The sequence below is a fragment of the Coptis chinensis genome, chromosome 8 (assembly GCF_015680905.1).
Source record: "Coptis chinensis isolate HL-2020 chromosome 8, ASM1568090v1, whole genome shotgun sequence".
Taxonomy (NCBI): Eukaryota; Viridiplantae; Streptophyta; class Magnoliopsida; order Ranunculales; family Ranunculaceae; genus Coptis; species Coptis chinensis.
This window is the reverse complement of record NC_141463.1, coordinates 18,696,799-18,720,284: the sequence shown is the minus strand read 5'-3', so window position 1 is coordinate 18,720,284 and position 23,486 is coordinate 18,696,799. Positions and strand designations below refer to the sequence as shown.

The 23,486-nt window shown below is 37.6% G+C and overlaps 2 protein-coding genes across 2 annotated transcripts; both read left to right on the top strand.

The window, feature by feature from the left end:
• The first annotated feature begins 10,078 nt into the window (after positions 1–10,078).
• LOC147480347 (uncharacterized) lies at positions 10,079–11,136 on the top strand. The gene is made up of 3 exons (XM_086578620.1): positions 10,079–10,156; positions 10,381–10,512; positions 10,735–11,136. Exons 1-3 carry the CDS (start codon positions 10,079–10,081, stop codon positions 11,134–11,136), a joined length of 612 nt encoding a protein of 203 aa, XP_086434746.1.
• Positions 11,137–12,396: 1,260 nt separating this feature from the next.
• On the top strand, positions 12,397–12,717 carry LOC147480346 (uncharacterized). Its single transcript, XM_086578619.1, has one exon. It carries the CDS (start codon positions 12,397–12,399, stop codon positions 12,715–12,717), a length of 321 nt encoding a protein of 106 aa, XP_086434745.1.
• Positions 12,718–23,486: the final 10,769 nt, after the last annotated feature.

Sequence of the window (23,486 nt, the reverse complement as noted above, 5' to 3'; positions counted from 1 at the left end):
TGTGAAGTCGGCACAAATTCTGAGCTTCCCATTTTTTTTTGGTACTGCTACAATGTTGGAAACCCAAGTTGGGTATTCAACTGGTCGAATAAATCCAGCCATCAATAACTTGTTAATCTCCTTGTTCACTAAGAGTTTCCTATATGGGGTCATTCTCCGTGGTTTCTGCCTTACCGGTTTGACTTTCTGGTTAATGCCTAATCTGTGACAAGTGACGCTGGGATTAATTCCGGGCATATCTGTTGGGTTCCAAGCAAAGATAACTATGTTATTTTCAATAAGGCTACCAAAACCTCTTTCTCAGTTTCAGAAAGTTCTTCAGAGATGAAGGTGGTCTGACTTTCTTCTTCGTTTATCTACACTTTTTTCAGCTTATTGATTGTTGGAGGTCCCTTGGCTGGTTCCTCCCGAGGTGGTCCGGCTGCCCTCGGCGGTGCTTTGGTCCAGCCCTGCTGTAATTTCTATTTTTGCTCAGCATTGAGAATGGTGTGCCCTCTGACTTCAGACTTTTTATAATCATCCATCACATGCTCATGGCATTTCAGAGATGTAATCTGGTCACTTCAGATCTTACAAGTTCCCTCTTCTAGAGCACCATTAAAGCCGATAATTGGAGTATCATCTTCCTGAATAAGATCATCGTCGAGATTCATGACATAATAGCATACAGAGAATAGGATACAGGCAGAGCTGCCGGTGTCAATCAAAATTCTTTGGACTCTGCGAATGCCAACCCATGCTATAATCACCACAGCATCATTGTGAGGATAGTATACTTCTCGCCCATCTTCTTCAGTAAAAGTTAGGCCTCCTTCAACAATAGTCTCAGCATAGAACCCAGATTTAAAGTTGATACTATTTACGTGATTCCAACTACCAATTTTTTGAATCTTGCACTTCATGCTCCATTTTCTTTCACGGTTGGATGGGCAAGCAACCACCTGAGCATGACATACAGCTATCACATCGTGCTCGTCCAGATTTACATGAGCCAGCTTTTGACTACCCTTTAGATACTCCTTTAACTTGTCATGCAATTATGAGAGACTGACGCTAAGCACTGGAAGAGTAAGATCTTTGCTCGAGCGGCCATCTTGTTTCTGACTCTGTGAGACACCAGTTTTGGCATCTTTGTTATGCTTCTTTCTATCTTTGTCACGTTGTGGCTGTTCCTGCTTTCCTCTATCATTTGCAAAATCCTTTTGCTACTTGTACTTTGAATCTTCCTAAATAATAGAATACCTAGCTCGCACCAACAAATCCTGAACCATTTCTGGAGGCTTCAGAGTTAGTGAGTTTTACAGACCAGACTTATCAAAAGGAAGAGCATTTTTGGAAGCTTATGCAACAACGTCATCTGGGACATTGTTGACCTCTTTGAGCTGCACCTTGAGTTTTCTGACAAGGTCTCGAATGCTTTCTCCTTTCTCCATGTGGAGGTTGAAAAGAGTTCCAGAACCTTTTATGGTCTTCCTGTTGTAGCGATAATGTTTTGAAAATTTATCAGCGAGCTGTAGAAATGTATGGATTGAACGAGGACGGAGCTCATTAAACCATGACAAAGCTTCTCCACTGAGGGTAACTTGGAACACTATGCACATCAATGCATCATTGTTGTTAAAAAGAGCCATAGACAATCTGTACTTCATCAAGTGCTCATCTGGACAACCATCTACATCATCGTAGGTTGGAATTGAAGGTTGTTTGAAAGAACCAGGGGAAATGCAATATCTGCTTTCATCTATAAAAGGAGATTCTTCAGGTCCTTTGATTGCCAGTTTATGTCGCTTATCTTCCCGAGTAGCTTTGGAATCCATGACATTTCTAATGAGTTCTTGGATTCACTACTCATTTAAGTTGTTACTATTTTCCTGTAGAGCGACATTGTTCGTGCCGACTCTATGAGTACGGTTTCTCCTTTTAGGGCTCTAGCCTGGCTCAACATAGTTATGCCTATATCGTTTGAAATTTGCTTCAGCCCTGCATGGGTTTAGCTATCTGGTTCGAGTGTAATCACCTACAGAATTATGGAGGGCTCTGGTTATGTGGCTTTTGGCCCACTGTTGTCTACCTGTTCTATCTCCAGCTCTTTGATAACCTCTATTATTTCTCCGGTGAGTGTTCCTCGAACCATTGTATTCGGATTCTGAACCTCCAGGACTATGATCAAATCTTATGTTACTCCGAGCTGGTTTGCATTGTCTTCTCTATGGTACCGGACTGCGAGAGCATTGCATGCCACGCTTTATATCGATTTGATACGAAGAGGAATATCCAAAAACTGACATTGATCGTTCCTTCGAGTACTAGGAACATCTTGATAATGATTTTCTTTGGTGACGCTGTGGGATACGAACCCGTCTTAGTACAGCATCAACACCACCTAAACGCTCCACAATTGGAGTTCTGTGGTTTTGGGTGCGGCTGTGGTTTTGGTACGGAAGATTCCTGTTGAGAGTTTTCTTCCCTAGGCCTTTTGTCGTCATTTCTCCTAAGTTGATCATTTTCTCTGGTCAGCCTTAGCAACATAGATGATAAGAGCCTAAAACTGTAGTTTTAACCCCTCAATAATATTACATTTAAACCAATTATGTTTATAATAAATAAAAGTTAGTACTATTTACGTACGTTTGTGTATTTCAGGTATTAGAGTTAAATATGTGAAGAAATATGTCACTTTTGCAAGAGAAAGGAACAAAGGTTGGTTGCTAAGAAGTTCTATGGTTAAAGCCCAAGTTTCAAGGAGAAAAAGTCTTTTTAAAGCCTAGTCAAAGTTAAAAAGTCAAAGTTAACACGGGCAGAAATAGAGCATAAAAGTCAACAGAACTTTCACAGGCCGTATCTTTGAACTCAGACCTCAGAATTGGGCCTACTATATGTCAAAATGACCAGATCGGAAAGAGCTTTCTAATGGTCTAGAACTTGATTCAATTAGAGGAGCAAAAGTGAACGAAAAGGCTGTTACAGTAATTTCCAACAGAGAAACCCTTTTTGGACTTATGTAATTAGATTATGGGCTTGATTTAGTGGCCCAAAATATGGCTCCAAAGCCCATGCACGAAAATTGCAAACCTAACTTCTCGTATATAAAGAGGATTAGGAGAAAACTAGGTGGACTCTCTTAGACCTTCTCCCATTAGATAATAAATTAGTTTTTTTCTCTTTAGTCTAAATCTAATTATTGTTTTCTAGCCTAGCCACCATTAATAAAAGACAAGTTATTGTTATTGTTTCTATGATGTCTTATTATTATTCTTTTAATTATGATAGTCCCATGATTCATAGCTAAACCTCCATTAGAGGGGTTTGATTGAAGCTTTGATGAAGACTTGATGTATTAGTGTAAAATAGTTGTAGTAAGATATTCCACTCTAGAGGGTAGTTAATTCACCATGAGAATGGATTTCAATTGCCTCACATGCTAATTATTAGTTGGTAGAGATGCCATGAATAATTAGGGATAAAAAAGACCTAATCTTTATGTGAAAACCTAAAGATTAGGGTTGCAACAACTCCGTATTAGCATATTAAGAATTAATCAAGGTGGAATCAAATCCCCCCAATCTCTTCTTCTCATTCAAATCTTCTCATTAAATTGCCATAGTATAATTTAGAATATCTTAATTAGTTATTTTCTCCATATTAGTATAATTAAACCATTGCTCTCATTGATATTGTAGAATTGTTTAAGTTAGTGAATCTGTTACGTTCTAAACAACTAGGAGTGGAATGAAATCTTTACTCTAAGTATTACATGATAATTGAGAGTAGAACTTTGATTAAATGTAGAACAAATAGCGTTTCTTATTCCTAGCATAAATCATTATTTATAGGATAGAAAATTTTATTTTCATAATATCAATAGACATTAGAGTTTCTTCATGAGATGGGTGAGCATCGTGGCTTAGATCCTGAGGACCCGATTTAGGCCCAAGGTGGCCTTGCAAACGCTTAAGCAATATGGATGGTCCAGATTAGGTGGAAATAGAACCCGACCTAGGTCCAAGGCGTTGTTCCAGACGCTGAGGAAGCATCGAAGGTCTCACCCTAGCAGATGCAAATCCGTCTCTTGTGTGCGATGACTCGAGTATCTCTAGTTGCATCTTGTTCCCCTGCTGGAATAGTAATTCATAGGTTCTCCACCAAATCTTTTTCTTCATGCTGGGCGTCTAGATTCTGTGGGGGAATCTGACGCACATGTTGATGTTGAGCATGAACCTCGTCAATAACTGTGTGTTGTGTTGTCTCAGCATTAGGAGGAAGGTTTTGTGCAATTTCTAGAGCCTGACTGGTGTCAGCCAACTTTTGATTTCTTTTGGGTATACCAGCAGCCATTGATCATGATACTCAATAAAAGAGAAGAACGTGGTCGTGGGTTCGATCCCCACAGACGATGCCAAAAGATGTCAGGGCAAAAACTAAAGCAAAACAGATTTACCCAGAAACTCTTAAAAATCTACCTTATGAATATCACAACCCCACAGAATGACACACACAATTTAATGGTAATGATAGTAATGGGATGGTTTGTTTGGATGTTTGAGACTGAACCACTTTTTAGTTCGGTGGCTGCTTACATACCCCAGAGGGATAAAGTCTCTAAAAGTCTATGGAGTATAGAGCTTTCAATGTAGTTCTGTTGCTGAAAAACTCTTCAATATGTAACCACCCGAAAACCTAGAGAATCTCTGAATCTAGATCCTTATCCCTAGTTTTTAGGTACATTGAATAGAGTAAAAGCCTCCGGATTCTGTGGGATCCGGTTGGTCCTTGTTTTCATCTGATTACGGGCTTACAGTGAGGCTTGGCCCACATGCCATACTATGCCCTGGCTACAAACCAGGGCTAAGCCTGTAGATATGAAGGATCTAGTCTGGGTGCCATGTCCAGAGAACATGCCTAGCTAGTCCATAGAGACGTTGTGCTGCTGGGCATTCTGTGCCCTGGTTACGAACCCGGGCTAAGCCTGCAGATATAAAGGTTCCAGTTTGGGTGCCATGTCCAGAGAACATGCCCAGTTGGTCCATTGAGACGTTGTGATGCTGAGCATTCCATCGAGCTGGATGTCCCATTGCGCACAATCGATCCAACGAGGCCACATAATAGGAGGATCAGATAATGTCATGTGGACCATTTATGAGGGTCCACACATTCCCCCAGATATCTCAAGTTGACAAAATTTGCATTTGTTCTTCTTTTGTGCTGTTGACTCGACATGCTCCCATAATGGATCTCTAACCCTTGGCATATCTAAAAATACATAGAAAAGAATCAAAAGATTACAAATTTGAAAATGTAGTTCCATAAATAACAACAACAACAATTATTGAATGAAGGACTAACATACATTTCATGTTTCAATTACTTATTGCAAGGCTATTTTGGGTTATTAATGAGGGTGCAACTGTGCAAGTTTGTTACTTCTTGTAATTCATGAGATAGATAGAGAGAAGCAGTGTCTCAGTGAGTAAGGAGTAAGAGAGAGAGAGCTAACCTTGTACTTTGGTAGTTGGCTACTTGGTGGTGAATTGGTGAAGGAGCTCTTCTCGGGTTCTTTTTTTTTGGGTAAAGTTCTCGACTTCTCGGGTTCTTTTTTTTGTTTTTTTTTCTACTGTGCCTGTGAGTAAGTGACTGAACAAAAGTACAAAACCAAAGAGAAGAAAGTTAAAAACGCGATATTTTGAAAAGCACGGGTTCTAAACATATACAAGACTCCTTGACAATTTAACGAGTTTTAAACGCATTTTATTCAAAAAAACGCCAAACTTGGTGACAATGACGATAGGAAACAACCCGTATATGGTTATAAGGGTACTGATTTCCGGCCAATCATATTCCCTGCAAAATGGGGACGTTACGTTATACACTTATAATTACTTGTCATTCTATTGACAGTGAAAGCTAACGAGTAAGCTAACTAAGTTTTAACAAAATTTACAGGTTATTATCGCAAGTAGTACAAACTTTTGAAACCTGCTTAAACCAGCAGCACGCTACATGGATTTTGAAGTATCCATACCGAAACATCATAAACTGGTTTTTGTTTCTGGTAATTGGTACAGTTCTGAACCTAAGCCTAAACCATGATTCCAATGGTTTATTTCAATCTTTTTATGCTATTATTTCAAACTTTTATTTTGTTTTTGCAAATATTTTCACCTTGTAATTATTTTTTATTATTTCGCCACCTTGTCTATATCTATATCTATCTATCTATCTATATATATATAAAAGCTCACACCTGATATCTCTCCTCATTACATGCGTTTGTTTTCTTATCTGGGCATTCTCATAGACTCCTAAAAAAATGCCCATTCTATATATTAGTTAGACCTCCCTAGATTTGTTACTTTCTCCTTCGTATATTTTGTATTTATTTGGGCCTCCTCAAATATCAAAACAAACGCACAAACAAATTTCTAAAAAAACCTTTCCTGCCTTTTAGTAAAACCTTAAAATTTCTATCTACACCGTGAATGCACGATACAACATAGTCTCCATCCCTTTTGAGCGAACCAAATATGAGAAGATAAAGTTTACGAATATGAAGACACGCAACTCTAAATGTCAGGGTTCATCTAGTCGTCTCAATGAATACATTCTTCTCTTTAAGAAACTTTTAACTTCGGTCAACATCAAAATGAAACCTTCCAGGTTCTAGTGTTAATGGAAAAAAAGGTAAGCAATCAGCCAAAGGTATTAATCAACCTCTAATTATACGATATTTACGAATTAGCATCAAAGTTTATGAAATATAATAATAACCATTCTTGAAAAATCGATATATTACGTTTTCTTTTTCTTTTTTTGTTTGCAAATTTTCTAAGGTTGGTTTTCCAGATCTTCACATAGTCCTTCCAGGTACTCTATCCTGCTTTTTTGCTCCAACTTAGCAACTAAATTTTAGTTTGTAATATCTGTTGCAATTTCATAGTCCAATTCAATAGATAAACTTCTTGCTATTGTTAAAAGAGAATGCTTACATAAACCTTTTTTTTTTTTTTTTTTTGTCAGCAAATTTTCCAAGGTTGATTTTCCAGATCTTCACATAGTCCTTCCAAGTACTCTATCTTGCTTTTTTGCTCCAACTTAGCAACTAAATTTTAGTTTGTAATATCTGTTGCAATTCCATAGTCCAATTCAATAGATAAACCCATATATCTAAAATTAAGCCGTATGTTGAAATATATTTTGATAAATTGTGATTTCTGGTACGAAATATGCACGACATTGAGAAAGTAGAAATATTGAATCTATATAATAAAATAGTAAGCGAATAACAATTTTAGAGTATGGTGTGACACTATGTTCAGTTTTCTAATATATAATTGTATTAGTATTAGCTTCACTAGTTCTTTCCCAAGAAATCATTTATTCCTTCGTCTATAACCCTCACTCTGCCATTTGTGAGCATATATTTCTATTAGTATTTTAGGAGTGAACATGCATTCTACTATCCATTCTTTTCTCACCCTGATTAGAAATTGGCTATTGGTAATTAATTTGATAATGTGGTGAGGGTTGTTATTGGAGGAAGTGGTGTCTTGCAGTGTGCTTGAGTTATTAGTGCTGAAAGAACAAGGCAAGACAAGAGAAGGAACAATAAGCTCCCATGAGTTGAGGGCTACCTCTTATTATATTGCTTTTCTGTATAGGCATCTCATATTTAAGTGATTCTTCATTTTGGTAGTTGTTATGATTGCTGGTAATTATTAGTAGGTGTACAATGTACTCTCTCAAGAGTCTCGATCCATCAGATCTGGAACTCTCACATAATATTCTGGAATATACACACACACACAATCTGTTAACACCTAGGATATTTACACCTAGAAAGATACATGTGAATCACGTAGGAAGAAATCAAAGATTCACGGCAGTAGATACCTTAAGAATTTGGTGCATTGACTGTGTACTATCACATTACTTACATTGTCATTCCCCTCAAATGCACATTTTCTCTATACAATCTGATACTACTCAGAGTAGACAACCATCAATAATTATTATTTCCTTAACTACAACCTTTTATCCCTGAGTAATCTTGCTAATCACATTTGCCTATGATAAGAAGTTATTTTTTGCTATGCACACTAAAGTATAGTACATGCGTGTAGCTTTGGTAAAAGTTCCAGTCGAACTCTTTATATTTTAATTATAGAAAAGTCGATAACTCTAATTGGAGGTACTGGTGACATGGTTGCATTTTGTACAACTCCGCAACCTCCATTAATAGTTGTTCTAGATCATAGTTATATACCGCTTTAATTTCTTTTCTGCAATTTCCTTATCAATGTTTGATTATCAGCCATGGATAAGGCACCACCTGCAAGTGCATTTGATGTTTTGTTGTCAACGAACCACCTAAATCTACCAAAGAACCTACTGCATCTGTTAAGATATTTGAAGTTCCTTTTTCATAGTTTGGTTATGTTTGATTCTTACATGATTTCAAACTTTTATATTTTGTAACAAAGAAAAACTCTTTTGTCACTTTGACAACATTCTCATTTAATTTTTATACGGCTTTTCATGTACTTGCGTCATGCAGCAAAGAGAATTGGATTATATAAATCGAGTACGTGAGCATAGACAACGGATCATTGACCATGTGCTTGCTACCCTTGCTAAGGTATGTAACATATATATGTTCATTATATGCGGTGGTTATTTACTGCCTTCTATTGGTTATGTTTTGTCAAATATAAAATGCAGGTTTTGGAAAAACAAGGAAATGAAGGCCATCAAGTCCAACCACCTCCTGTGCAAAATGAGGTTGTAGTTACTCCTCCACAATCCACTCTTAATGTTAGTCCGACCAATGCTTTTACACCCTCTCAACCTTCTCGGTGCAAGTTGGCCCAACGCAATAGAAGAGAAAGAGATCTCATAAGTGGTAGAAGCAGCAAGAGAACAAGAAGGAACTTAGAAGCATGCCTTCAAAATATACCTGTGTCCATGTCTTCCCATATGTAAGGTTTCATTTCTTTGTGTGTTTTCTATAGCATTGTTTTCAGTCAAAAATATTTCCATTCCTAGCCCGTTATGATTTTTTTTCTACATGTTAGTGACACCCAAAACGAAATGGAAGTGGATGATCTTAGTGTTAGTCCAACCAATGCTTATACACTTTCTCAGACTTCTCGATGCAAGTTGGCCCAACACAATAGAAGAGAAAAAGAGCGCATAAGTGGTAGAATGAACAAGCAAACTAGAAGAAACTTAGAAGCAGACCTTCATAATATTCCACTATCAATGTCTTCATATATGTAAGTTGAATTTCATTGTGTTTTCTATAGCATTATTTTCAATAAAAAAAATATTTCCATTCCTAACTCATTAGGATTTTTTTTCCTACATGTTAGTAACACCCAAAGAGAAATTGATGTGGATGATTATTTTCACCCACTTACAGCTGGTGTCAATATGGTAGAACCTGCTAATATGCATAACAATGTCCGCCATTATCTTGGAAAGATGGATGTGGAATGCTCCTTTTGTAAAGCTCTGCACTAGAAAGATGAAAGGCTAGCAAATACATCAGTCAAAAGACCCTTTTTCAGGATGTGTTGCAAACAAGGAAAAGTCAGTCTTCCTCTACTTAGTCCATTGCCTCCTGCGATTCAAGATCTATATGATGGTAGTGACGTCAAAGCCAGGTCATTTAGACAACATCTTCATCAGTATAACTTGGCTAATGCATTTACCAGTCTTGGTTGTCAATCGGATGACCGAATATTTAGCGGTAGCGGTTCTATTCCATTCACCATTCATGGTGAGTTACGCCATCAAATTGGATCATTACTACCAGAACCTGAGAAAGATCCAACTTATGCTCAACTCTATGTTTATGACCCAACCAGTGCCCTTGATGTGCGTCATGGCCGAAATCTAGAATTGAGACGTGATGTTTTAGATGTCATTCAGAGTACACTGTCGGATTGTAATAGATTTGCTGAAAAATTTCATCAAGCATATGATATATTGAGTGCTCGTGCAGCTGAGGAAAATGACGTGGCAACTTATCTCCATTATAATACATCTACTGACCGACAATGATACAATCTTCCTTTAGCAAATGAAATTGCAGTTGTTATACTTGGGGATGGAATTGAAATCAGAAGCACAAGAGATATCATTCTTCATTATAGATCAGGTAATGCATTGAAGTGGATTGATGAATGCAATCCCACTTATCTACCCCTGCATTATCTTTTGTTTTTCCCTCAGGGTGAGCTTGGATGGTCAACCGAAATGAAACTTTATGATGTCAATGATGACGATTCGAGGCGATTGACTCAGATGGTGTTCTATGCATATCGTTTGTTCGAACATCATACTGAATATTCAGTAATACTCTGTGGTGGAAAATTATTTTAGGAATTTCTGTGTGATGCTTGGGCATCTATTGAACAAAATCGGCTATACTATCATTATACCCACCAAAATGATCTTCGTGCTGAAGTGTACATGAGTTTGACAGATTTAGTTGAGGGTACGAATCCTGATCAGGTTAGTTAGCGGTTTATTTTGCCATCATTGTTCATTAGAAGTCCAAGGTACATGTATGAGATCTTTCGAGACTCAATGGCTATAACATGTTACAATAAGCATCCAGATATATTCCTTACAATGGTGGCTAATCCTCACTGGCTAGAAGTGTAAGAAGCCCTTTTGATGAACCAAAATGCATTTGATCCACTTGATGTTCTTGCCCGTGTTTTTGAACTGAAGAGAAAAGCTTTAATGAAATTTATCAAGAAAAAAAATATGTTTGGTTGTGAAGTAGCTCATGTGTACACCATTGAATTTCAGAAGCATGGCCTCCCACACATGCATGCACTCTTTTTCCTCAAGCATGAAGATAAAATTAAATCTGCTAACCAAATTGATCGAATTATATCTGCAAAATTTCCCGACCCAGATAAGGATCCCTTGCTCTTTGATACAATAAAGAGTTGTATGATCCATGGACCGTGTGGTGTTAAAAATATGAACTCACCGTGTAAGGAAAATGGCAAGTGCACAAAGCATTTTCCATATGAGTTTACAGATGCGACAACCATACAAAAAGACGGTTATCCACTTTTTATGCGTCGCAACATGGGACATGTCTATATGGTGAAACACAAATAGGTTGACAATAGGAACGTTGTCCCATATAATCCATAGTTGGTGAGGATGTTTAATTGTCACATTAATGTTGAAGTGTGTGCGGGATTGCAATGTGTTAAGTACACCCACAAGTATATCTACAAAGGAAATGATAGAACAACAATGGAGTTGGATGGTGGAAATGAGATTAAACTGTACATTGATGCCAGATATATTGAACCACCAGAAGCAGCTTGGCGGCTATTTGGGTTTTCCTTACATGAAGAGTTTCCAATTGTTGTTAGGTTATCTATTCACTTGCTAGGTATTTAACACTTGATTAAACCAATTTCATTAATATGCTATTAAGTTATACTAGAATGCCATACTGTTAAGTTATGATTTGTTGCCAGGTATGCATCATGTTGTGTTCAACCCTAAGGAAACGATGGAGAATATTCTTGAGAGGGCAAAACGACAAAAGTCGAGTCTCACTTCATTCTTCGATTGTTGTGCTACAAATCCAAATGCTCGGGCCTATACTTACCAAGAATTCCCCGAGCACTTTGTTTGGCACAAAATAGAAAATGTATGGACTAAAAGAAACAGTGGTTATGCTATTGGTAAGATGTATTTTGTGAAGCCCAACGAGGGAGAGAGGTTTTACTTGCTTCTACTATCGACCATTGTAAAGGGCCTAACATCATTTGAGGATCTACAAAAATTTGAAGGTATTCCTCATCCAACATTCAAGGCTGCGTGTGTTGCACGTAGACTTCTTGAAGATGTTGGAGAGTTGATACATTGTTTAGAGAAAGTGGTGATAATGAATACAAGATATCAGCTAAAGAGATTGTTCGGCATTATTTTGTTAGAGTGCAATCCAGTGCAACCACATCTGTTATGGGATAGATTCTCAACAAGTATATGCGACGACCTGGTGCACAAATTATGAACTATCTTCAATATTCCTAATCCATCAAAAGAGCAGGTGACAGATATTATATTAATGCCTCCTTCATGTAGGCTATATTATATTATTAATACACAATTTTCCTGCAGGTGACAGATTACGGGTTGCATCTATTGGAGCAGTTCCTCATGGAATCTAAAAACAAAACTCTAGAAGACTTTCCCCCGATGCCCTGACCACTCAAAAAATGGAACAAAGGGATTGGAAATAGACTAATTTGGGAGCAACGCCAACTCTAGTTTGATTTACAAGATGAACAAATCAACCATAACATTGATCATCTTAACAATGAGCAACGCCATGCGTTTGATACCGTGGTTGATTCAGTCATGCAAAATGCAGGGAAAATTTTCTTCTTAAATGGAGATGCAAGTATAGGAAATGAATTTGTGTATAATACGATTGCAGCTAAATGTCATAATCTAGGACATATTGTGATTGTAGCTGCCTCATTTGGTATTGTGTCACTTTTATTAGATGGTGGTAGAACAGCTCATTCAACTTTTTTTATTCCTTTTGATGTGTTGGTGAACTCTATGTGTGGCTTCAAAAAGGATTCGTTACAAGTAGGTCTGTTTAAAGAAACAAAACTGATAATTTGGGATGAAGCCTCAATGCAGCATAGGTTTTGTATTGAAGTAGTCGACTGATAAGAGCCCAAAATTGTAGTTTTAACCCTTTTACAATATTGCTATTTGACAAATTATGTGATTAATAAGTAAAAGTTAGTACTGTTATCGTGTTCTTATGTATTCCAGGCAATTGGAGTCGAATATGTGCAGAAATGCGCCCTTTTTGGTAGATAAAGGAGCAAGGGTTGGTTGCTAAGAAGTTCTATAATAAAAGGCCAAGATTCAAGAAGAAAAAACCTTTTTAAATCCTGGTCAAAGATGAAAAGTCAAAGTCAACGCAGGCAGAAACAACACACAAAAATCAGCAGAACTTCCGGAAGTAGTATTTTTGGACTCAGACCTCGGAATTGGGCCTACCTTATGTCAAAACGACTGGCTTGGAGAGAGCTTTCCAATGGTCCTAGCCTTGATCAATCAGAGGAGCATAAGTGGACGAAAAGGCTATTGAAGTCAAATCCAGCTGAAAAGCCCTTTGTGGACTGAAGTACTGAAGTTTTGGGCTCGATTTTCCGGCCCAAAACAGGCTCCTCAGCCCATGCACAATTTTGTGGATCTGGTCTCCTCCATTTAACAAACAAAGACTTAGCTCTTAAGGAACTAGACCTAGATTAAAAAAATTAGTTTTAGACTCCATTAATTAGTTTTATTACCTTGTTTTGAATTCAGTTTTGAATCAATTTATTATTATTATTCATTAGATCAATAAAGTTAGTTAGCTATTGATAATTCTAGTTTCATTTCATTAAATCATTTTAGCTTCAATTCATAGATTTAGTTAATAATCATTACTAGTTTTAATTCAATCTTGCATGATTAGACTTTCATTTTAAATCAAATATGTAAATTTATATTCTTTTATCATGTCTTGTTATTGTTTATATATAAATGATAGTTTAATGAATCAAGGTTAAAACCTCCATTAGAGGGGTTTGAAGAAGCCTTGATGAAAACTTGATTCTTGTTAGCGTAGAATAGTTCATAATATTCTATTCCATTCTAGAAAGTAATTAGTTCACTATGAGAATGGGTTTGATTACTTCACATGCTAGTTGTTAGTTGGTAGAGATTACCATGAACAATTAGGGATTAGAAACACCCAATTGTTATGCGGAAGCATTGCAATTCGGATTACGAAAATTCTTCGTTAGTAAATTTAGTCGAGTTAAGGTGGAATCAAATTCCCCTAATTCTTTATCTAGATTCGAACCTTAGTATTTTAATTGCCATCTTATTTTTTAGAACATTTCGATTACGCTATTTCCCATCGTTGTTAGCATAATTATATAATCCGTACTCTCATTGACTTTGATAGAACTGATAATCTTAGTTAACGAGAATTCTAAAAAACTAGGAGTGGAACGAACTTTATATTCCAACTATATTGCAATATTATCGAGAGTAGAAAACTTTGATAATATTAAGTGTAAATCAATTTTAGTTTTACTTACCTTGTCGTAATTGTATTCGTAGGTAAGACTATCGTTTTACATTATATCAAATGGCGTCGCTGCCGTCTTAGTTCTGTTTAGAATTATTTTCATTAGTTTTGTTAGTCTTCCCAAAGTCTCAATAAACCCACCCACCCTTGTTTGGTTCTAACAATGATTGTCTGGTTCAGAAACTAAAAAATTTCGGGGAAAAAGCCCGGAGCCTCGCCCCATCTAAGGCAAATTTCGAAATTTCCTAGCGTTGAGCGCGCTGGAACTTCGAGTTGGACCTGAGCGCGACCCTCACCTTATCAAGGCAAATTTCGAGCGCCCCCTACGCTGAAGCGCCTGGAACTCGAGTTAGACTTGAGCGTGACCTGCGCCCTACCTAGGGTATTTCTGAGCGCGACCCGTGCCCTCTTCTAAACCGCCCAATTTTTAGCGGTTAGTACAAACTTCCATTACTTCAAGTTATTCAGTGTTTCTAACTTGTTACACACACTGAGCTCGCGTATACAAGACGCTATTCATAAGCAAAGCAAGGAGGCATTTAGGTACTTCTTTCTTCCAATCATCGCATCTCCTGTTAGAGGTTTATACTAGCATACCAGGATTGTTTTGACGTTTGTCGTGTTTAGTTAAGATTGGTCTTAGCCTTGCATGAGATTAAGGCCAGGTAGAAGAAAAATGCCTAACGTAATCAAACGTCAACGTCAACAAACACACCTATCTAGTATACCACTCACTACACCTCTAGCTAGTATACCACACACTACACCTGATATAATGGCTGAAGAAAGAGAGTCTCCTCTCTCTGACTCTTACAAAGCCTTGAACGATAGCCCAAAGTCTTGCATCATTCTTGCAGACCAAGTGGGGGATTTCCGAATCCCCCCAAATATATTTAATTTGTTACCCCTTTTTCATGGGTTAGATCATGAAAAACCTTATCGGCACATTCGTAGGATTGAACAAGTCTTTACCACATTCCATCATCCTACGGTTGGTGCTGAACAAATTAAACTGACGGTGTTTCCTTTCACCCTAGCCGACAAGTCGGCATCTTGGTTAACTGCCCAATCGCCTAATTCTGTGGACTTATGGGCCAAACTTGTTCAACTATTTATGGAACATTTTTACCTACCACTGAAGACAGATAAAATGCTTTCCAAGATCATTTTTTTCAATAGAATCCTCATGAATCATTTTCAGAGGCTTGGAATCGTTTCACTGACCTTCTTATAGAGTGTCCACATCATAACCTTGCGAAAGACACGTTAGTTTGTGCCTTTTTCAAGGGACTATTACACCACCATAAAGAGGTCCTCGACATAATGAATGGGGGTAGTTTCCTTAGTAAAGGAGCCTCAGAGGCTTATAAATTTCTAGAAGATCAAACAAAGCCTAAAAATAATTGGGGGGGGGGGGGGTAGTGACGATATCTCCCGCTCTGCTAGTTCATCTTCAACAGTTAAGGCCACCGATATGTTTGAGATTAAACCCGATCCTGAGCTTAAAACTTTAATCGAATCTCTAACTAAAAAGGTAGAAGCTATTTCTGTTCAACAAAAGCCTATCTCCGTCATGAATGTCAACTCTAATCCATGTAATTTCTGTTTGAGTCTTGAGCATCCCGACTCCTATTGTCCTCTCGCTTATGAACAATAAACAACACAACAAGATAATGGTTGCTTAATTAATAGCTATCCTATTCCTAATGCCCCTTGGAGACAACATCCCAACTTCAGTTGGAGAAATAATCAACAAGTTACACCTCCAGGGTATAATAATCAAAATGTTAGGCCAGTAAACAATTACAACCAAGCTCTACCACGACAAGAACAAGGACAAGGTCAGGGTAATTATAATAATTATAACAATAATAATTATAATGCTAATAGAGGTATCGTTCTAGTTAATCATAACTATCACAACCCACCTGTTAATAATCAACGTGACATAGTTCCTATCACACAACCTGTAACAAACACTCCTCCACAACCGGATCATTTTGACACCTTTATGCAATCTCAACAACAGATTTTACAAGCCATCTAACTTTCCTTACAGTAGTTAGCCCAAGAGAAAGTACAACCCAAAGGTGTATTTCCAGGTCAAGCGATACCTAATCCTAAAACAACAAACACAGCCTTTGAGGTAAATGGTAATACTGGTAAGGACAATGCAAATGTAGGTGAGCTAAATGCCATCACCACTCTCCGTTCTGGCAGAGTGGTTGATAATGCCATAACTATGCCTATAGTTACCCCACCAGTAGTCCCTACACTAGATATTAAACTAGATACCGAAATAGAAACTGAAGTACCTACACCTGTAGAGGTGCCAGTTAAACCACAACCTTAGAAATAGAAATCCAAGGTTAGACATCCTGTTGATCCATACGCTAAATATAGAGAGAAACCACCTTTTCCCTAGAGATTAACAATGTTAAAGAAGGATAATAATTTCGATGAGATTAGGGAAGTTTTCAAAAATCTAACATAAACCTACCTTTTCTTGAAGCAATTAAAAAGTTATCTCACCATGCTAAGTTTCTTAAAGAGTTGTGCACTACTAGGCGTAAGACAAATATTCCTAAAGACGCCTTTTTAAGTGAACAGTTTCCAACTTTATCAGAACATAATGGAATCATTAAGTTCAAGGACCCTAGTCGTCCTACTGTAAAATGCACCTTAAGAGATTCCCACACGACGACCGCTTTATTAGACCTGGGGGTGAGTGTTAACTTACTCCCATATTTCTATACAAACAAATTGGTCTACAAGAGATGCAACCTACTAAAATGACATTGCAATTAGTGGATCGGTCTATTAAGTATCCTAAGGGGGGTTGAAAACGTGCTTGTTAAGGTTCATGATTTCTACTATCCTGCTAATTTTGTTATCGTCGATACAGAAGTCGCTAACGACTCTGTTCCGACCATCTTAGGACGTCCCTTCTTGGCGAATGCCAATGCGCTTATAAATTGCCGCGATGGTTCAATGTGCTTGTCTTTTGGCTATCTTTCTGTTGAGGTAAATATTTTTAAAATGATGAAACAGTTACCAGATTCGTCTGTAGATGAGGAGGTTATCATGATCGAGAGCTTAGCTCAAGACTATTTTAATAACATGTTTCCAGAAAACCAGATGCATAAATTCCTTTCTTTTGGAAGTTCAGATTTCATCGATGACTCCTACTTAGAGGAAGTCAACACCATGTTCGAGTCTACACCTACCTTAGACCCTTTTGTTGCTCCATCTACTGAGTTTGAAGACCTGCTACCTAAACAAGTCTTCACTACTCACGATAAGGAACCACCAGAAGCCTTTATTGACATTCCCACCACACCGGTGCTTAAACCTCTTTCTTTTGAGTTGAAGTATATTCAACTTGATCTAGATGGTAGTCATCCGGTAATTATATCTTCTCTATTATCTGAAGAGGAAGAGGCACGTTTGATTAGGGTGATTAGGGAACATCGTTCTGCAATTGGTTGGTCCCTAGACGACATTAAGGGAATTGACCCTAATGATTGCACTCATCGTATACATTTGGAGGATAACGCAAAGACTTCTCGCGAACCTCAGCGTCACTTGAACCCTGCCATGAAAGAGGCGGTCAGGGAAGAAGTTTTATAGTTACTCGATGCGGGTATCATATACCCAATCTCCAATAGCGAATGGGTAAGTCCCATTCATGTAGTTCCTAAGAAATCAGGGATTACCATGATACATAATGCTAAGGGTGAATATGTTTACACGCATAGTCCTATGAAATGGAGGATCTGTATCGATTACAGACGTTTAAACGCCATGACACGAAAAGATCATTTTCCTTTACCATTTATAGATCAGATGCTTGAACGTCTAGCTGGTCATGCTTTTTATTATTTTTTAGATGGCTAGTCTGGCTATTTTCAAATTATTATTGATATTGATGACCAAGAAAAGACTACCTTCACATGTCCTTTTGGAACGTATGCTTATAAACGAATGCCTTTTGGCCTTTGTAATGCTCTTAATACCTTCCAGCGGTGTATGCTTCATATATTTAGTGACATGATAGAGCACTTCATGGAAGTTTTCATGGATGATTTTTCTATCTATGGAGATTCTTTCACTAACTGCCTGTCTAAGGTTTTGACACGATATGAAGAGAAGAGTCTAGTTTTAAATTGGGAAAAATGTCATTTCATGGTGAGAAAGGTAAATGTCCTAGGTCACATTGTATGTAGTGATGGCATCAAAGTAGATAAGGCCAAACTAGATAAGATAGCATCTATACCCATACCATGGATTGTCCATGATATTAGAGTTTTTCTAGGCCATGCAGGTTTTTATAGGTGTTTTATCAAAGATTTTTCAAAAATAGCTAGGCCTTTGACTAATTTGCTTTTAAAGGATGTCATCTTTGATTTTAATTTTAACTGTAAATAGGCTTTTGAAACCTTAAAAGCCACCTTAACCTTTGCACCCATTATACAACCTCTCGATTAGTCTAAACCTTTCGAACTCATATGTGATGCTAGTGATTATGCTGTTAGTGCTATCTTGGGACAGAAACTAGATAATAAGTCCACTATCATTTTTTATGCTAGTAAAACTTTAAATGATGCTCAAAGGAATTATACAACTAGTGAAAAAGAATTCTTAGCTGTTGTTTATGCTTTAGATAAGTTTCCTCCTTATTTGGTTGGTTCTAAGATGTTAGTTTACACGGACCATGCAGCCCTTAGGTACCTTCTCGCAAAGAAGGATGCTGAGCAGAGATTAATCCGATGGATTCTTTTCTTACAAGAGTTCACATTAGAAATAAAGGACAAAAGAGGGGTCAAAAATGTAGTTTCCAACCACTTATCTAGACTAACAAATGACGATGATAGTGATTATGAGTCCATACCTGACTCCTTTCTTGATGAGCATATGTATGCTATTTTTTATACACCATGGTATGCAGATATTGTGAATTATTTAGCGTATGATATTCTTCTTTATGATTGGTCAAGAAATGAACGAAAGAAGTTCTTGGCCAGAGTTAAGCTACACTACTGGGATGAGCCCTACCTTTTTAAGTATTGTTCGGATCAGATTATTCGTGGTTGTATTCCCTAGTGGGAATATAATGAGTATCTATCGTTCTGCCATGACAAAGGGAGTGGTGGCCATTTTAGTGGTATGAAAACAGCTGCTAAAATTTTTCAATGTGGGTTTTATTGGCCTACCCTTTTAAAGATGCCCAAGTGCATTGCAAGACGTGTGTTCATTGCCAATAACTTGGAAGAATCACGAAGCGTAATATGATGCCATTAAATCCAATCATGGTGGTAGAAATTTTTGACATATGGGGCATTTATTTCATGGGTCCTTTTCCTGATTCCCACTGTTTTATATATATTCTAGTTGTCGTGGACTACGTGTCTAAATGGATAGAGGCCATGGCTTGTCGTAGCAATGACCATAAGACAGTTGTGTTTTTTGTTAAGGAATACATTTTTTGTCAGTTTGGCATTCCTAAAGCCATCATTAGTGATGGTGGAACACATTTTTGCAACAGAGTTGTTGCGTCTCTAGTACAAAAGTATGGAGTTACACATAAGGTAGCAACTCCTTATCATCCACAAACTAGCGGACAAGTAGAAGTTTCTAATAGGGAAATCAAAAAAATTAACAACTGTAAATCCAGATAGGAAAGATTGGTCTAAGTGTCTAATTGATGCCTTATGGGCGTATATGACTACTTTCAAAACTCCTATAGGCATGTCTCCCTTTAGACTTGTATTTGGGAAACCTTGTCATTTACCCGTTGAATTGGAATACTGTGCTATGTAGGCTATAAAAAGCCTTAACTTCAATTTTGATGAGACGGGTGTCAAGTGCAAGTTGCAATTGAATGAACTTGAAGAAATCCGTAACAATTCTTATGATCTCGCGAAGGATTATAAAGCTAACATGAAACATGTTCATGATAAGAAAATCTTGCGCAAAGAGTTTATGGTAGGTCAAAAGGTCTTGCTTTACAACTCCCGTCTACATATTTTTCCAGGGAAATTAAAAACCCGTTGGTCCGGTCCTTTTCTGGTTACTAAAGTCACCCCTTATGGGGCAATCACCTTGGTAATCCCAAGCACAACAATACCTTTCAAGTCAATGGCCAACGGTTAAAACATTTTCACGAGTTAATGTCCCCTGTTGTGGAAGAAGTCCTTTTACATGACCCTGTCTATGAGGACTGACTTTTGTTGTTGGTGTACTTCCTTTCACTTCCATATATTGGTTAGTACACCATTCAGGTAACCGGGCCCTCCCAATGGAGTGTGTGGCTGTAAGTACCGGATCCTAAGTCCACATTTAACATAATTCACGTTTTCCACTATTGCATGTTTTCTCGGTTTTTTGAGTCATGTTCCTCTATGGTGTGAATTATGTCTTTATTGCTTATTGTCTTTCCTTATCTTAATCCGTATTCATAAAAAGTAAAAAAATATCAAAACCATATAAATAGTAATCTAGGAAGTCTCGGGAATCTGACTTTAAAAGACGCACGTTTAAAACAAATTTTCTAAACTCAGTTATATCAAATTTGTTTGGGGGTGGGGTGTTGGTCTTTGCCTCCTTGATTGTTCAACTTTCCATTTTTTTGTTGCATATGCTGTTTAATCGTATTTTGATTCGGGTTAACATTATCTATAAATTTAGATTTCATTTGTTCGCATAACTTACGTCATTCATGCACTTCGAGGCATTTTCCATCATTTTATATGTCACCCCCTATTAGAATAAAATATTTTATAGATCATTGGATTGGAAATTCTCTCATGATTGTTTCCATATCTCATTTGCAAAAATCAGACAGGTAGCGAATCGGCAATTTTAGTTGAAGTTTGCGCGCATAAAATCGGAAATGTCAAAAATCGAATTGGGCTTGGGCACAAATACCGCACGCACGTGCGTCTCCTCCCTGAAACCAAAAACAGATCACGAGTTCATCTTCTCAATTCTGCCATTAGCACCCACAAAACCCTAACCAAAATAAAATTAAAAAAAAAAAAAAAAAAAAAAAAAACCACCACGCCAAAAGTTTTAACCCACTCCAAATCGCGAGTCCCACTCTACACCATTATCCAACACCAACTTACCCACCGAAAATACAAAAAGAAAAAAAATTTACCAAAATAAAAAAATTTCACAACCACCACCGCCACCACTCCAAGTTTGTGAGTGAATCCCATTCAAACTCGTTCCCTACATTGTCTTCATCCCAAATCGTTTCAAAACTTCAATGGCTCAAAGTCGAAGAATTTTGCCGGAACAAGCTTTTACTATCGACCGCTTTGAGTCGTTTTTTAGTGACGAGATGATTAGGAGGGATTCGAATATGTTGTGGTATTCGACAGATGATTTCTACCACTCCGATTTAGTCGAACAATTCTATAAGAAGAGGGAGTTGGAGGGTTAGAAATTTTTTGTGAAGGTGGCTGGGACGAGGAGAGAAGTTTCTAGAGAGTTTTTGGCTGATATTTTAGGCATTAAGCCTGAACGCCATCTCGAAGTCACCTTGCAGGAATCCCAGTATGCTGGAGTTCCTGCATTAATGAAAGACACTATCATGGAGGGACAATACAATTAGAATTCTCATTGTGTTCGACTGTCATCTCTGCGAACCAACCAACTGGCTGTAGCTCAGAGGATTGGTAAGAACGTCACCGAGAAAGAAAGTCAGTGACATCGGTCTGACCTGTCTGCATGTTCTCTGGATATTGTAGGAGAAGAGGTATAAATTCTGCATCCTCGAGTTTATTTTAAATATGATTAGAGGAGTTGGAAAGAGTATTGCGCCCTTCCTGGTATTGATTACTAAGATCATGATGTCTTTTAGAGCTATTACAAAATTTGATCGTATTATGTTAAAATTGCATTCAAATGCAATTATTTATACGAAGTGTATCCAAAAGACTTGGAAGTTGCCGGAGGATAAAGTGGTTGATTTAGATGATGAGATGGATGATATGACATGTTTGGATGCTAATGCCTTGGAGAGTTGTACTTCTGATTTATAACACATGTCAGTGCTGCATAGTGGCTTGCGTTGTGTTTATAGTATTTGTGAAGATTTACGGACTAGGCAGATTATAATTTGAAATAAACAAAAGAACCTTCAGACGAATTATGAACAACTTAATGATGGTGGGAAGGATCTCCAGTATAACATGGAGACTCTCGTCCAGCGTCAGGATGCACATTGGGTAGAAATAAAGGCAGAGATGGAGGCACAGCGCTGGTTTCGAGTAGAGATTCTAGAACGCATGCCACCCATGGGGGGTTCTTCCTTAGGGGAGTCTATGAGGCACGAGCGTTAATCCCACCTTTCCTTTGAATTTCAATTTTAATTTAATTTGGTTCTTTTCAATGCATGCGATGATTTTTGCTTTAATCCCACCTTTCCGAATTGTTTGGGGGTGGTATATTTCTTTTAGCATTGTTTTTATACGATCCACCATTTTAGAAGTAATATTTCGATGATTGTTGGGAATGTTGCCGATATTGGCATGGCTAAGATCATATATTATGGTAGGATGAAATTTCAATGAGTTAGGAAGTTGCTATTCTAAATTCAATCTAAAAGATATTAGGTTTGTTTTAGAATAATGATGTTTCCATTTTAGGTTTTGGAAATATTTTGTTTCTGGCAATTGCCTTAAATTTTTTTGGCAACTTGTCGATTCGTTTTAGAAACTAAAACTCTATATATACTTTATTCATTCTACACACAAAAACCACACATCTCATTTTCATCTTTCACCTTAAACCTCCAATTTTTCCTTTTGTTTTTCACTACACCCTGTTCTTCACACACGGAGCACAACCCGCGCCCTACCAAGACCAATTTTGAAGCGCCCTGGCTGAAACACCAGAACTTCGATTTATCTCGAAAGCACGACCAGCCGACCTTCCGTAGCCACGAAAAATTCCGATTTTTTGTGGGTTGTTCCAGGGTCGTTTGCAGCTCTTCTAGAGAGTAGTTTTGTGATGACATGTCCTACAATCATACCTGAGCAGTCTTTCGAAGACTTGTTGGGAAGCGAGACCTATGGAGGTTAGTTCTGCGACAGGATCTTGCAGTTAGGATGGCGGCATCTACTGGTAAGTGACGACGACTCATATTCACTTCAACTTACTGTTTATTTCTACAATAATGTTAATTTCTATTGTAACCAAGATGGAGAACAAAAATTATCCATCGTAGTTGATGACACGCCTCTAGAATTCAGTAAGTCTTTGGTAGCGTTGGTTTCAGGATTGCCTTTGCCTGATCCTATACACACGTGGGGATATATGACCAATAATGCATACTTCTATG